Here is a 15,802-nt window from a genome sequence, read left to right on the forward strand (position 1 = left end):
GTTATAAGCTATTTTGTGAGGGCCAGTCACCTTGGATTTATTCTTCTTGTGAAAATATTTCGTTACTCTTCTGATGTGATTGTCGTCTAAGGAGATTATCCTGTAACTTTTTAAATCCTTAAAATGAAACCAGAACAAGACTCTGGTCCTTTTACTCATGCCAAATTGTCTTTCCTTTCAAACTTGTTTGAGTTTCTCTGTGCTGCATTTTGAACCTGATGAATCAGCCAGGTACGATTTGTGATACCATAATTTTCATGCCACTTTCAGGGAATTATTTTGCAAGGTTTGTATTCGGTGGTGTTTTTATTACTGATTATCACTCCTGTTCATGGTATCAGGCCGTGTATGCACCAGCTTCCTTGTAATCCTAGGTAAGCTTCTAGTTCTCCTGTCTCTGGAGAATAGCTGTAAGGATATGAATGCTAAAGTTTCAGCTCCCAAACTGGGGGAAAAATAAGAAGAATAAAAGCTGTGGCGCTTCTGGGGCTCTCCATGGAGCTGGCTTGCTGCATATGTTCATCACTGCTTGCTCCTTCTGTATAGTTGCTGTGGACATTCAGTTACAGCTCTGTTAACATGCAGACACAGGAGATTTCTTCTGAAATAGCATAATAATTTATTTTTAAATAAACCAGTGGTCAGATGGTGTGTGCATAAGGAGATTTCTGCTCTAGCAGATCTTTGTCCTGCTGCCAGTACAGTCATGTTTCTATCAAAACATCATTATGGATAACTTTAAAATAAATACGCATTTTTCCTCAATGGGAGGCTCTCCTAGAGCCAAATGCATCTGAGATCTCCATGAACCTAGCAAACTAGAATACTCTTTAAAAAAACTTCGAAAGTCGTAACATTAAAAATGAGAGAAACAGCATTAATATAAAACCTTTCCCTGAAAAACACCACTTGTCCATCCATAGGTGAGGACATTGTGATCTGTGATTGAAGATGAGGAGCCCAAAAGGCTGAAGATGAACGCACATGGCCTCCTGTTCCTGTCCCTCCCTGCTTTCCTACCCTGCTACTTGCACAGCTTTTCCCTTCCTGCAGCCCTTATCTCCTGCCCTCCAAAAGTCAAGGAGGAGGTAAAAAACTAAGACTCTTCTTTTCATTGCAACTTCCAGTGTTTCTCTTGCCCATGCTCACTTGCTCTTTTCTTTTAACTGTCTCATTCCAGCAACTCTCATCACTTGGAAACTCATCAAGGTTCCCCCAGGTCTCTCCTGTACTACTTCTCCTACCCTTCTTCTCCAAGGTGGGCTCTAGCACCATGTTCCCAGCTACCTAAAGTGCGGAAATATTTTATAGGCCCATTTCCTTGGGGAATGTCAACTTAGTCCCTTGGGACCCACTTTCTGCCTTCACTGTTGGCTGGGAAGGTTTAGCAGCAGGTAAGAAGATAGGGGAAAACATGGAGAAAGAAGCAGAACAAGCGTATGGTCTTTTTGTCATGTCTAGTGATAGTGAGACAACTCATTGCTCCATGCTTCTCAGTCTACCCCAGCTCCTTGCAGGGTCCAGATCCCTTCTCTCCTTCTCTAGCTATCTTGTGAGCATCTTCAGGTTCCCATAGGGCTTCAAGATAATTTCCTCCCTTTCCCATTTAAGTAAAAAGTACCAATCACAGATGCAATGTCCTACACAGTATGCAGACGCCACATCTCTGTGCTGATAAGCATGGCCTCATGTCCCCCCATCCCTCCTTGCCCCAGACCCCCTTGGAAAATAAATAAATCAGGCTTTGCTACATCTTTGTTAGACGCAAAACATTGAGGCGCACAGGAAGGAAAGTGGCACCAGAGGCGTACTGGATCTCCCGGAGGACCCCTTCCCACTTCTTCTGCTCTTCATCATATCTGGGGACAGACAGACAGACAGTTATGGTGAGGAAAGCTTCTCTCCTCTTCAGCTGCTCTCCATGGTGGTGGTAGCGCATGGTGTGATGACCCATAGGCATTATTTGGCCACAAGATACCTGTGGAGGCTGCATGGGGACTTTCAGCCCTGGTCTGGTCTGGTTTGCAGCACCAGGCTAGTGGATGTGGGTATTAGCACATGGTCTCACTGGGGAAGGTGTATTTTTCCACTGGGAAAGGGCTTGGTGGCACCAAGACTGAACATCCATAGTGAGGGCCAGTGGGTGCCTGCTGAGGGTGCTCTAGAGCTACAGATGCGAAGGACAGGAGCAACTAACACTCTATTGACAGCCATCAGAAAGCACTTTCCGCCCACTTCTCTGATCACACATAAGACTATCAGGTTTCCAGCCTGAGTACTGGCTTTCCCTAGGAGAGGGTGCATTGTAGAAATGCTGCTTCGCACCAAAGGGGAGGTCCGGAACCAGCTCCGGGCAAAATGTCAATGCAGCAACAAAGCTAAAGGAGCCAATTTTCCCTGGTATGTTGCTATATGAGGCTGGGAGAGATCACTGAATCACCTAATGTGCCCTCCAGCACAGGAAAGGGCAAACTTCTCACCCACAGACCCTGCGGTGAGCATCCAGCCTTGTGCTGGTGTAACCAACTCACTGAAGGCATCGAGAAAGACAGAAGCTCTCTGTTCCCCCAGTGGCTCCCACTAGCATCCCTCCCATGCTCCCATGACAGCCCTGGGAAGATTGTCACCTCCAAACGTCGTTCAGCTCCGTTGGCACCAGCTCTCCCGACTCTGTCTCCACTGTGGCGAAGCCTCCAAGCAGGTAGAGCACCCCAGCCAAGCTCACCAGGCTGACGGAGCTGCGCTCCTGCGGGAACTCAGCAAAGGTGTCCCACCTGCCACGTAGTGAGACGGGACATGTTAGAGAACCCTGCCTACCCCCATGCTGAGGCTGGCCTCGAATCAGGAATCAATGACGGAATTAACCAGTGATGGTTTAACCTGTGTAGGTCTACTTGGGATGGGATCATTCGCCAACTGTTGCTAGAGATACCTGTCTCTATCGTCATAGTTCAGCTTCATTTTGCACTAAGTGAGCTGTGAAGCATGACTGACATGGACCAGCATGCCCCAGCAGCAGGACTGCAGCTGCAAGGCCCACCCAAAGTCAGAGTATATTATGTGGGTGAAGCTCCCAAAGTGAAGATACAGCAATGCAGGGAACCCAAGAACTGCACCAGCTGGTGAAACAGCTTTGAAGACAATTCACAGCCGAGCTGCAGTAGCATTGGTGATGCCCAGCTGTCCAAGGAGTACAAACTGTGAGTAACTGGTACCAGGACTTGAAAGCAAACTCCAGAATGTTTGGAAGTTGCTTAATGTACACCTGTAGCTGCTCCTCATCTACCTACACCCCAAAGCTGTGCTCAGGTACGTACTTGTTGGTGGCAATGTCATAGACTTCCACTGAGTTGGTCAAGCCGGAGTCAGTCACACCAGCTGCCACATAGATCTTGTCCTTATGCACAGTGGCTCCGAACAAGGAGCGGGCAGTCTTCATGGGAGCCAGCTCCTTCCACTCAAACTTGGATGGGTTGTAGACACACATCTTTTTCAGGCACTTCCTAGAGAAAGATGAGAGAGAACAGGAGCCTTGATCACTTGCCAAGGGGTAGCTTTGCAACAGAGGAGATTGGGAATGCCTGCTGGGAAGAACATGGGATCTCTAGAAAGGATTTTTCTCCTCCACATCAGCATGCGTGCCTTTGCTTGGGTATGTACCCAAAGATGCCCATGGCTGGAGATGTCATCTGTTTGTATAACATATCCCCTTCTGCTGCGCTTGTTTTGGGTAGGGGTCATGAAAGTTCAGTGTAGTGCTCACAGAGCTGGATATGGGTCCATGTAGCTAACTGCCTCTCAGAAACTTGCACATAGCCATCAAGACAGTGTTTCAGTGCTCCTGATCCAACTTCATGCTGCAAAATATGGCCAGCAGCATCCCTGTCCCCTTGACAGCAATGTCAGGTATGCGAATGTATGCACGCTTACGTTTTCAGACCAAAATCCCTTCAGAGCAGGACCTATCTTTGTTGGATTTTGGCACGTTTGCTCTGCAAACAGTCACGCTTCTGCCTTGCAAAGCAATGGCTGCAGTGCTCCCCGAGAGAGGCTGTTTCTGCTGAGCCCATCTCCTGCAGGAAGGCAGGATGGAGGTCAGATTTGATGAGGTTTTTCACTCCTATTGCAAATACCCATCTGGATTTGACTACTAGGACCAGGCTACTCCACAACAAGTTGGAGATAGGAGACCCTGAATGTGAAGGAGTTTCTTGCTCTTCAGTGCCTGTCGCAGTCTCTGTGACATTTATATTGTGAGCAAAGGGGATGATATGTTCCCTCTCCTGCAAGGACAGTACCATCTCCCTGATATCCCTGTGGGACTTCTAAGGGCTTGGGAAGGACTGCAGTCACAGAAGCAAGCTGAGAGGGAAGGATCCACATCTCATACCCCTTTTAACTCTCTTAACCTGTATAGGATCCATGCTGGGGAGGTACCAACTCATGCTCTGCACTCACACTAGTCTGGGGGATGACTCCCTGAGTTTCTCTTGCTTTTTGACTTACTTATCACTTCCTTTTCCACCGATGACATAGACAAGACCATTGTGCGATACCACCGCGTGGCCATAGACTGCATAGGGAAGGGAATCAGCTTCACCCCACTTGAAGGACCTGGATCAGAGAAAGATTGGAAACAAAAGGATTTGTAGCTTTCTGGGTGAGGCCTAGATTACACGGCACTTTCCGAACCTAGAGGTGGTCACAGATCCTAACTCAATCTCAAAACCAGGAGGTTTTCAATCAGATAGGGCTCATGAGTGAATTCTGTGATCTTAAAAAAAAAGGGTGAAATGAAATATGCAGAATGTTTATGCCCACACTCTTTATTTTCTGCAGCATCCCCTGCTCTTAGGCTTTTTGGATCCACATCCCCACTTCTCCCAGGATTTCACCTCATTTGCAACCATTACCAGCTGAACACAAACAAGGCAGATTTCTGCATGACAGAAAAAAAATTAAAACCAATGAGACTTCGGGGTGCAAGATCCTGAGGGCAAATGGTTTTTTGGCCACCACCTTCCACTTTGACGTGCTTTGGTTGGCCAACACTCAGCAAGGGTCCACGGGGATGGGTATATCCACATTTTGCAGTGCAGGGCTGTGATGAAGCCTCTGAGCTAGTTCTGGGATGACAGAGGATGAAGCTGCAAGGCTTTGAAAACCCCAAACTGGTACCCAAATAGGGCTGACCAATTTCTTAACAAGTGCCTGTTAATATCCATGTAGCTTAGGCTTGCCCCCAGTTTTCATACATGTAGGATGTAGCCTGCAAGACCAACACTTTATTTTACTTAAGAACTGAGAGTGTTTTCTAATCACCCAACGAATCTGAGCAAATATTTGATCCTATAGAGCAGCTGTTTGCCCTCTCCAGGTTTGTTACCGTTGAAATCTTGACTTAATGCTAGAAATGCAAGTGGTGCCGATCACATCTCTGCCAGCTTCAAATCAGTATTCAAGCCACCCCCGAGCACTCAGTGGGGGCAGACACAGGGGCAGATGAGTGCCCTGTTCTGTGGGAATGAAACTGGTTTCAAATCTTTGCCTATAAAGCAGACTTTGAAACACATACATCTAAATATAAACCAAGCAAAGGCTTGTCAATGTTTACTGCTCTGCCTCTTTGGCAGCATCTCTTCGGATGCTTCTGTCTCCTGCAAGCAGAAAAGGATGGTGCTTTTTAATAAAGGTTATGACCTAATGTGGGTCAGAGCCCATTGTCCAAAAATAATTGGATATTAAGCCTGATATCAATTAGGCTGGTCCATTCAGTGCCACATGTATTATCAAAACAAACTTTCCTGTTCTAAGCCACTCCTGGTGAGACCATGGTGAATATCACTGGATCTCCAACCAATGGGTAAGAACAGAAGGAAAAACTCCTCTCACTCCTCTGTACGCGCCTCACATAAACATCTACTAAGATCAGTCCCTGATAACATAGTATCCCCATTACAGCTTCCATCCTGGGGAGGCTCAGTTACAATAAATGAAGCATCTGGACAGAAACAGCTCAACACCCCACGGTACAGCCGGAGGCAGTCCCAATGGTCCCAGCATTTAGATGCAGAGTTCGAGCCCTGCCTCCAAAATGTTTCAGTCCCTGAGGAACTGGAGTCGTTTTCAATGGCAGCTGCTTCACCTTCTCCTGTAAGCCACCTCTCGCCCCGCACTCACATGTGAACACTTACAGCCGGTCGTAGCACAGAACCGAATCCAAAGTCTTCTCTCCCTCTTTCAGTTCTTTCCCTCCGACCACAAAAATAGAGTTTTCTGCCTCTCCCAGGCCAAAGAGGCAGCGAGGGGAGGGCAGGGGGGGCATCCCCAGCCAGTCTGCGTCCAGATGGTCATACTGAAAGGAAACACATGGTCATAAGTGTGTGCTCACCCAGCCCATTTGCTTGGCAAAAATCAGGGTCCAGAGGCTGAGGGAAAAGTCTATTCCCATGTGCAGCTCAGTCACACCAGTAGGTACTTCCTGCAATGTCTGTGCCTTACCATCTGGTGCAGAAAGGGAAATTTTAAGTGCCATTCCAAGTTGTATATCGTATGACATATGTTTTATGACAAGGCACTAGAGAAGAGGTGCACCAGCACGAACATATTCTTATCTATGCACCAAAGCCTTGACTTAGAATAAGGTTGGTCATCCTCAGAGGAGAGAGTCCCATGTTGGGCCTATAATGGATAGTTCCTGGGACTGGATTTGATGAAGCACTTGAATCTTAGAATTTTTGCCTGAACCACTTCAGGTGTAACCCATGTCACAGTATTTCATCCTGATACTTTCCGTCTCTGCCAGGTACAGCATAGCGCTGGCAGTGTTGGCTACACAGCTCACTCTCCTGAGCCCCTTCTTTCCCCACGTATTCTTCTTTCTGACAAACGATCTGTTACTGTGCTCCACCTCTGCTTCTTAAGATGCTGATATTGTCCTGTATCACCTCAGTGTGTGTGAATTCATGAGATGAACCGTACATGAGTCTATCTATCTGCGCAACAGCCATTTACACTATACTTACCTACCCAACACAGTACAACACAACTGAGATGGTACTGCAAAGACCAGAACTCTTCTTGCTGACCAAAGTGTGCCAGACCTATGTGATAGATGGGAAGACTGATTCATACAGCACTACTAAATCAGATGTCCAAATCCTTAGAGATCCTTGGACATCTGTAGATCAAGGCATTGCCTCATCTCTCACCAGAAAAAAAGTGTGTGAAAGATTATGAGGCTGGGAGCAATCTGTGCACCATGGCTTGATGGGAACTGTAAACTGGGGCAAAAACATTAAATATAGCAGAGGAGGGAGGAGGCCAGTTTGGTGGGACCCTGCAAGATGGAGCTGTGATGCAGCATTGCCTGAAGCACTGTTTGCTGTGGGCTCAGGCCAAAGGACTTCAGCTTGCTGGGTTGCCTCCAAAAACTTGGCCTCAGCTGCATGCCTGTGGTTATTGTCTCTTTGTAATCTGTGGTCCACATATGGGTTATTTATAGTCAAGCCTGAGCAGCTCAGTCACCAGGATAGTTAGTTCCTGCTTCTTGATGGATTCAGCATTGTTTTCAGGTCGTTAATCTTAGAACTGACAAATAAAGGATACCCTTTTCCATCTGAAATGTTGATAGAATCATTTTGTTCCTGCCAAAATTTGCAAGGCCTCTGGGATTTATCAGCATTTTTGTATTTTGGTGCCTGTCCTTAAGACTAAACTATCCCTGACCTAACTGTCCTGGCTTCAGCAGGAGGAATGTGAAGCTGGGGAGGGTAGAAACAGAGTCAGAAGGTTGCTGCTGCACTGACAGGATGGTTCCAAGTTTTGTTGTATAGCGCCTGTCCATGTTTGTGTGAAGTTTCTTCTGAAAAAAAAAGACTCAAAAAGGCTCTCTTGCTCATACAGGAACCTCAGGCTACGTAATGACACTGATGGCAATAAATTACACCTTTGAAACTGATGGCACTTTCCAACCCTGGGAAGCTTGTCTGCAATTCCTATGCATGAGTGCTACAGAAAGCTGTGACGGGACCACTGTCCCCTTCTTGTGGGCAAGGCAATACAAACAGCCACATGATACCCAAGGCATTTGCTACTGAGTCAGTGGCAAACTGGGAGCTGAATATAGAAACTTTGCTGTTTTCAGCTTAGAATCATGAAATGCTTTAGGTTGGAGAGACCTCCAAAAGTCTTCCATCCAACCCTCATGCTCAGGCAGGCACAGCTTTGGAGCGGGAGCAGGTTGCCAGGGCTTTGTGCAGTCAAATATTAAATGTCTCCAATGATAGAGGATTTGTGACCTCTCTGGAGCCCTGTTCAGTACCTCACCACCTCAGCTGGGAAAACTTTCCTCACAACTAACTGAAATTTCCATTACTGCAACCGGTGGCCATTGTGTCTTGTCCCATCTTTGTGCAAATCCAAGAAGAGTTTGGATCCCTCTTCTGTGTCTCCTCTTATCAGGGCGCTGCAGACACCACTGAGATCTTCCCTTCCCCTTCTGCAGACTGATCAGCCCCGGAACACCTCTAGGGACAAGAACAGCACTAGAAATGAGGCACATACTGGTAGGTGGGGAAATACCCTTTGTCCTTGGGGTGTTTGCTCTGTGGCTGTAGCTGCTGCTGTTCCTTTTTTGGCACTTGGCAGAGTCATCCTTGGATTTTGCTGGGGATTCATAGTACGAAGGATGCAAAGCAGAACCCAGACATGATGTCACTAACCTTCCAGTTAGTGGCCCTGTGGCAGCAAGGGCTGAATGAAATACAGTGTTCAAAGTGGTCCCCTATTCAGGATTTGAACCAGGAAGGCTTATACCTTTTACCTACTCCGTCAAGCCTCCTTCCCCAATTACCAGAACCCCCTTTAGTGGGATATGCCTTAAAAATACAGGAAGAAGAGTGAAGCACCTCAGATGTTTCACCTTCATTTACAACTTTCATTTTAGTATCATATGACAATGAATGTTACTTTTATCACATAGAAGCTAAAGACTGGTGAGGCTCCAAAGTGGTCAAGGAAACAAAAGAAAAACAAAGCTAGTACCTGTAGGAAGTAGGAACTCATGGGATCTTCTTTGCTATCCTCGTTGTAGTATAGTCCTCCAACAATGAAGATCTGATTCTCTTTGGTCACCAGACTGACGTGGTTCTTTGGGATTTGAGTAGACAGGGAGGCAAAATAGCACTCGTTGGCAGTGGGATCATAGGCCACTGCTCCACTGTCGCTCACCATGAAAATAAGGTCCTGGAGGAACATCCCAAAGCGCATTGTGTCATTTAAGATCCCTGGGAGAGCATCCTCCTCTGTATCTTCCTCCTCACCTACTGCTCCATTGACAACATTGTCTTTCTCTTGCTTTTCGCTGCTTTTCTTCACTTTCTTCTTCCTCACCACAGTGAATTTGCCTTTCTGGGCATCCTTCACCATTTGCAGTTTCTTGAGCAGCTCTGGACTGGACTTCACCATGGCATGCTTTTCCACGTGGTCCTTGATGTAGTCGTTGGGCATGAGGCGGAAGCGGATGCTTTCAAAGATGACAGGCAAGGCCTTCTGCCGGCTGTCATGGTCCTTGGTCCCCACCCACTTCATCACTACTTCGAAGACAGCCTCCTCTTTCTCAATGTTGAGGGAGTCACTGGAGATGATTGCAATAAGCTCATCGGGGGAGAGCTGGTAGAACTCCTCATCACGAGAAACCAGCGCAAAGCGATCACAGATGAAATCCCTTGCTGCCACGGCCAGCCGGGCACAATCCAGCATCAAGCCCAGCCTGAAGATAGCCAAGCAGTTGCTGAGGCAGAGCCGCTTCTGCAAGTAGGACACGCAGACGGTGAAGATGGAAGGGATCTGGAACATGTTGGCCACGGAGAAGATGTCCTGCACATTCTGCTCTGTGATCTCCAGCTCAGAGGTGTAGATATAATGGAGGATCTTGCTCATGACATCCGGATCAACATCTTCCAAACTGACCTCCCTCTTCTTGCTCTCTTCCATGTCCGAGAGGAACATTGCTCGGAAATATGGGCTGCATGCTGCCAGTACCAGCCGGTGGCAGGGAAACTCTTTCCCCTTGACTTTCAAGACGCAGTCCAGAAACTTATTGTGGTCCAACATGTCTTTGAGTCCATCCTGGAGAAGAGTTTGCTGGTAAAGACGCAGTTCTTCCGCTTGATCTAAAGGCAAACCCATGGTGAAGACTACCTGCTCTTTCTCCTTTATTTCCCAATACTTCTTTTATAGGTGTATATTTATGAATATATCTATACCTAAGCCGCTGGTAAAGAAACTTGCTCAAAGCAAGGCTCGCAGTCTCCCTTGCTTCCAGACCGTCGGCAAAGTGGGAATGTGAAGCGCTTGCTACTATCGCAGCTGTCTGTGTACTTCAGTTTCCAGTGTAGGGCTTTATATATAGCCACAGGGCTACAAAGCTTAAGGAGCCTATACTGAAGCATGCGTAAGCCGATCACCCTTTAATATGACACATTGGACAAGGAGGAAGGGAGGGGGCCGGGGGAACAGCTGTAATTCCAGCCTCCATGCTTCAGGAAGGGTCTGTCAGCCCATGCGTCACCCCAGGGGGAGCAGGAGTTCTTGCTGCCATGTCATGACAGGAGACATATGTGACCCATTGGCTCAGCCACTGTGCTTGGGAAACAACCTCCAGATGAATCAAACGTCTGAATCTGCCTTCTGGGTCATGAATGGCAAGGCTGAGACTTTCTCCCAGCACTGCTAAAATGACTGCTCTGAAGCTCCTAAACCTTTTGCTGTGCTAAAAATAGACAGTGAAGTCAAAGCTGGAAAGATGCAATAAGGGAACGTCTTATGTGGGCCTTGTGGCATTCCTGGCTCCAGCCAGCTCGCTCCCAGGGCTGCTTCTCTGCAGAGGTTTGTCCCCTGTTCTCCTGTGGAGTCACTTTTCAGGGGTCCGGAAGGGGATGGAAAATGAAGATAGAGCTATTTATTTACATCCCTGTATGGGATATGACACCTATGCTGGAAGTTACTTCAAAAGTCTCACTCTTTAGAGGAGACTTGCGGAGCCTGGGAGGGGAATAGCTCTGTTTTGCCTGCAATGCATGCATGGGCCTGAATGGCACAGTCTCTGGACACCTCATTGTTCACAAATCCATCTTTTCCACATCTTGGTGACAGAGAGAAAGTCTGAGGCAGTAGATTGAGAAGTAAAGAGAGAGCAATGGAGGGCTTCAGCTCACAGATTGAGACTTCTAAACACAGGTATATTCTTGTAAGTTGAGGATCTCCTGCTAAGGCCTACTGAGATTCAACACCCTTACGTTGAAGCCTGGAGCCACAGCAGGACAACCTGCCTTGCCTTGAGCTGATGTTCCAGAAAGGCTGAGTCTCCAGCAGGTCTAATGTCCTGCTTGCATGCCATGGATGTCTAGGAAGCCCCATGGGTCTTCAAATAGCCAGTCTTTGTCCAGCTTTTCCCATGGAGCTCATGAAGGAGCAAATTAGTTTGGATGGACATGGGTGAGCAGAATAGCTATAATTATGCCTACACTAAAAATTGTACATGTATCTGTTTTATCTCTGTTGCTATGGACCCTTTGGGCTGGCTGACACTCAGCAATGGCACAGATTTAATTAACGATCTAATTAAGTCTATGCAAAGATATTAACCACTCTTCTTTGTGTATTTAAAGCCACATTAACCCCTTACCCTGGCATGGATGTATTTATAAAAGTGCTTTGTGTTTTTGTCTACAGACGTGAGAAGAGGAAGGGAGCTATACTGATATGAAGCCCCTTTGGTACTGGTGAGGTTCCAGCAGCATCTGGGAGGTACCAATATAGCAGGGAAATAATCATAAGCTGTTTTCGGAGCTCACATGATCAGCTCTTCTGCTGGGCTGCTCGTCTGTGATGGGATCAGGCAGTGAGCGCTGATCTTTGAACTGGGTCAAACTTCAGAAACATTCCTGTGCTCCCAGACGTGGGGCTGGACGCTCCCGTCCTCCCCTCTTCCCTCCTCTGCATTAGTTCTGCGCTTCCCAAGTTTAATCATAATGTCGTGCTACCAGCAGGGATTTTTCCCCCTCTGCCTTTAATCTCCCTTGAGCCCTGGGTTGTTTTCCTTTTCACTGTGCTGCTCAGTGTGTGCTGCCATCCAAGGTTTGCTTCCATCCTCTCTGCATCACAAAGTGCGGCTGCTAAAGTGCAGCTACAGCCCATCCCTTCTCAGAGGTGCTTTCATCAGGCAGTGGGTCTATGGCTTCTCCCAGGTTTGTGGTCCACCTGGGAAAACGGCACTATGCTGGTCCCAAACCCGGTCTGGGGTCTCCCATTGGTTACAGTGGTTTTGCACAGTGACTGGGCCAGCTCCAAGGCATGGGGATGTAGCCCTGTTTTTTCAAGTGCCCTGCCTCCTCAGGACACTGCGTCATTTAAGCTTCCTACAAGCATGGGGAGATGCAAGTATCTCTGGGAGCTGGCTCATTGTACCCAAGTTAAGCACTTACCTGGGATGGGAGGACTGTTGAAGTGAGTCCAGAGGAGGCCACAGATATGCTCCAGGGGCTGGAGCACCTCTGCTATGGAGACAGGCTGAGAGAGCTGGGCTTGTTCATCCTGGAGAAGAGAAGGTTCCGGGGACACCTTAAGAGCAGCTTCCAGTGCCTAAAGGGGCCAACAGGAAACCTGGAGAGGGGCTTTTGACAAGGGCAGGTAGGGACAGGACAAGGGGGAATGGCTTTAAACTGACAGAGGGCAGATACAGACATCAGCAGTGTCATATCATAGCACAGAATGGTTTGGGTTGGAAGGGATGGACCTTAAAGCTTGTTCAGTTCCAATTCCCTGTCCCAGGCAGGGACACCTTCCACTAGACCAGGTTGCTCCAAGCCCCGTCCAACCTGGTCTTGAGCACTGCCAGGGATGGGGCAGCCACAGCTTCTCTGGGCACCCTGTGCCAGGGCCTCACCACCCTCACAGGGAAGAACTTCTTCCTCACATCTCATCTCAATCTCCCCTCTGTCAGTTTAAAGCCATTACATTTTGTCCTATCCCTTTCTATCCTTGTAAAAAGTCTCTCTCCAAGTCTTTTCCCTGATCATAGCAGTGGAATTAGGGGCAGCCATCAATTCTGAGCCCTCTGTAACTATTATCTCTTGTAGAGGCTTTGATCACAGTAGATTTGTCCCATCTGTCTTCCATTTGCTGGGTCCAATGTGTCACCACTAAGGTAAGCTGGTCTCCAAGCAAGTACCAGCCAAGCCCAGAGGGATTTAGCATCTAAAAGCAGATGAGGTGACACATGTGGATGTGATAAGGGCGAGCAGTGCTCATAGTTACCATTCATCCACATGGATGGATGAACCGACCCTCCCCAGGGAACTCCCTCCCCTTCGCCTGAGAGTGCTGACTGCTGTGTAACAGACAGCAGCCCTGAATGGTGGTGGGCTGTTCTGAGATAGCCCATGGTTAGCTGGCCCCAGATCTAACAGGTCTACAGCTAGTGATTTCCAATGACCAGTGGACTGAGTCAGTTATTGTGTCTTTAAATGGGCAATAGCCCCCCACCACAACATATGGGTAGGTGAGGATCCATGGAAAGCATCCTAAGGGGATGCAATGTAGCAGGATCATTCCTTCCTATATACAATTTTAGAACAAGAAAGGTGAATGTGGGAATTATAGCCATGTCAGGTTGAACAGGGGTCCAGCATAGAGTTATTAATTGGGATTTGTACTTGCAACAGCAATAAACAATTGCTTCTTTTGGCTTCTCAGGTGAGTTTTGTTAACAGACAGGTGATAACCAGATGAGACAAGATACTTTTCTCCAGGAGAGAGAGGAGCAGTTGGTAAATCCTTTTCTATAGAGGCATACACTGAGGCTGAAGGTCTGCTGAGCAAGTCTAAGCTGGTTGAGGTAACATCACTTGGGTGCTCCTGTCCCACCAGACCTCCTGCGTTTGTAACAGCAGTGATAGCTGAGGGGAGAACCTCAGGCAAAGAGGGGCAAATCCCAAGTTCTCCCATAAACAGCCTCTCCAAATCAGCAGCTCAGTTGGTGTCTAAGATTAGCTCCTTCTGGCAGCTCCAGCGATGCAGCTGCTGGGTAAATTTAGATCCTTAGTGAATGGGTTATTTTCTCTCCTGGAGTACCCGCGTCAGGAGGGCAGTGCAGAGTCACTGGGCTTTGCCGTGTGAGTCACCACTTTGACACTGGGAAGTGGGTGACTCTGTTTGTCCTCCCGGGCAGCCAAGGACCTGAGCTGAGCCACCCACAGGGTCAGAGCCCATGGTTTCTCAGCAGCTCAGTGCAGGTTCACTGTGTGAGGGCACCCCTATGGAGGAGGGCGAGGTGTTTTATCCTGAAAGGAGATACGGCGTGTCATAGCTGTTTTGGTGGGAAAGAGCAAATCTGAAATAATGCAAATGCCAAGAAATATCCATCAAAAGTCCAGCAGCAGACCTGTGTTAAAGGTGATGGGCCTGGCAGCTGAAAGAGGTTTGGGGATGTGATTAGAGGTGCCACCAAGGCACAGTACCTGCCCTTACTTACAACAGTTTTGGTTGGGCTCCCAGAAATAAAACCAACATGGCTTCAAGCTCAGAAAGTACATGGCTGTCAGTTTGATGGCAGCAGGCTTGTGATATTTCACCAGTATGAAGGTGGAGTCAAAATAAAGGTAAGTAAGAATCAAGCTGCAGCCAAACCGCCAATCTGGTGATGCCGCTAAGGTGGATTTCTATTAAATCAGTGATGTCTCATGTCACCCTTAGAGGTGGGAGGTGAAGACTTGAAAACAGATGCTTTTGTCTCTCAGCTCTAATAGTAGGGCATTGCCCATTACCCAGGGTGTCACCTGCATTACAGCAGCATGAGAGTGACGAGCAGGAGGCATCATAGATGTCCAACATTTATTTACTACATAAATAAGTGACACTTGTCAGGGATTTTACAAAGTACTTTGGCAGAGCTGAAAGCTGGCTAGGAACTGATCCTGTTTCATCCACAGGGAAGCCAGAATACACCAGCACCAAGCATCTTGTCCCACTTTGCAAAGTGGTCCAGATTCTGCCCTCACCAAACATCAACATAACTCAGACATAAGGCCACTGGAAGTTACTCTAAAGTGCAAGAGAGCCAGAGCTATTTTTCACCTTTCCTCCAAGGCACCATGTTTCACACATGTACATTTATTCAATACATTCCCTATGCAGCGTCTGAAGTCTGCTTCTCCAAGGAAGCTATTATAGTCTTTCCTTCTGCCACCCAACCCCAGATCACTGCCCTTCAGTCAGGGTCTTTCTGCTTTGGTTATATATAAGCGTGTGTGCTCATTCAGCCATGCAGTCATGGGCTTAGGCTGTGTGCACCAAAGTCAGTTGAGGGATGCATGGCTGGAGATGAGCAAGAGTTGGCTACAGCATCTTCAGCCATGGACAGGAATATGAGCTTAACCCTTTGTCCATGGCATTTGAAAAGTGCAAGTGGGATTTGGTTTGAGTCCCAGGACACATATCATAGCAGATGGTCATGGTGGCCACATCAGCCTGAGACCCAGCAGTGGAGAGCCCTTTGGGTCTGAGCTGGGGTCTGGGGACCAAGCAGCTGTGAGCCATGTATTGTGTTTCTTCAGCAGGTCCCCAGGCGACTTGTATGTGATGCATGACGGCTGTGAAGCAAGTGTGGCTCCTGCACTCTCCTTAACTATGCCTGATGTAACACTAAATCACTTTTTTTCAAGACATTTAGTACCGAGGACACCTGTTTTGCAGAGGTTATAACAGCTCATTCCACACTGCTGTCAGTGGTGGGGAGATA

General features: G+C 47.7%; 1 protein-coding gene across 1 annotated transcript; it reads right to left on the reverse strand.

Annotated features, from left to right (window-relative positions):
* Nucleotides 1-1,737: 1,737 nt before the first annotated feature.
* Nucleotides 1,738-10,191, reverse strand: KLHL40 (kelch like family member 40; the record flags this gene model as incomplete). Its single annotated transcript, XM_080610784.1, has 6 exons — nucleotides 1,738-1,859; nucleotides 2,628-2,774; nucleotides 3,318-3,503; nucleotides 4,507-4,614; nucleotides 6,195-6,355; nucleotides 9,046-10,191. 6 exons carry the CDS (start codon nucleotides 10,189-10,191, stop codon nucleotides 1,748-1,750), a joined length of 1,860 nt encoding a protein of 619 aa, XP_080466910.1. The 3' UTR covers nucleotides 1,738-1,747.
* Between the last annotated feature and the right edge of the window lie 5,611 nt (nucleotides 10,192-15,802).

This window comes from Psittacula echo, assembly GCF_963264785.1.
Source record: "Psittacula echo genome assembly, chromosome: 2".
NCBI classification, from domain to species: domain Eukaryota; kingdom Metazoa; phylum Chordata; class Aves; order Psittaciformes; family Psittacidae; genus Psittacula; species Psittacula echo.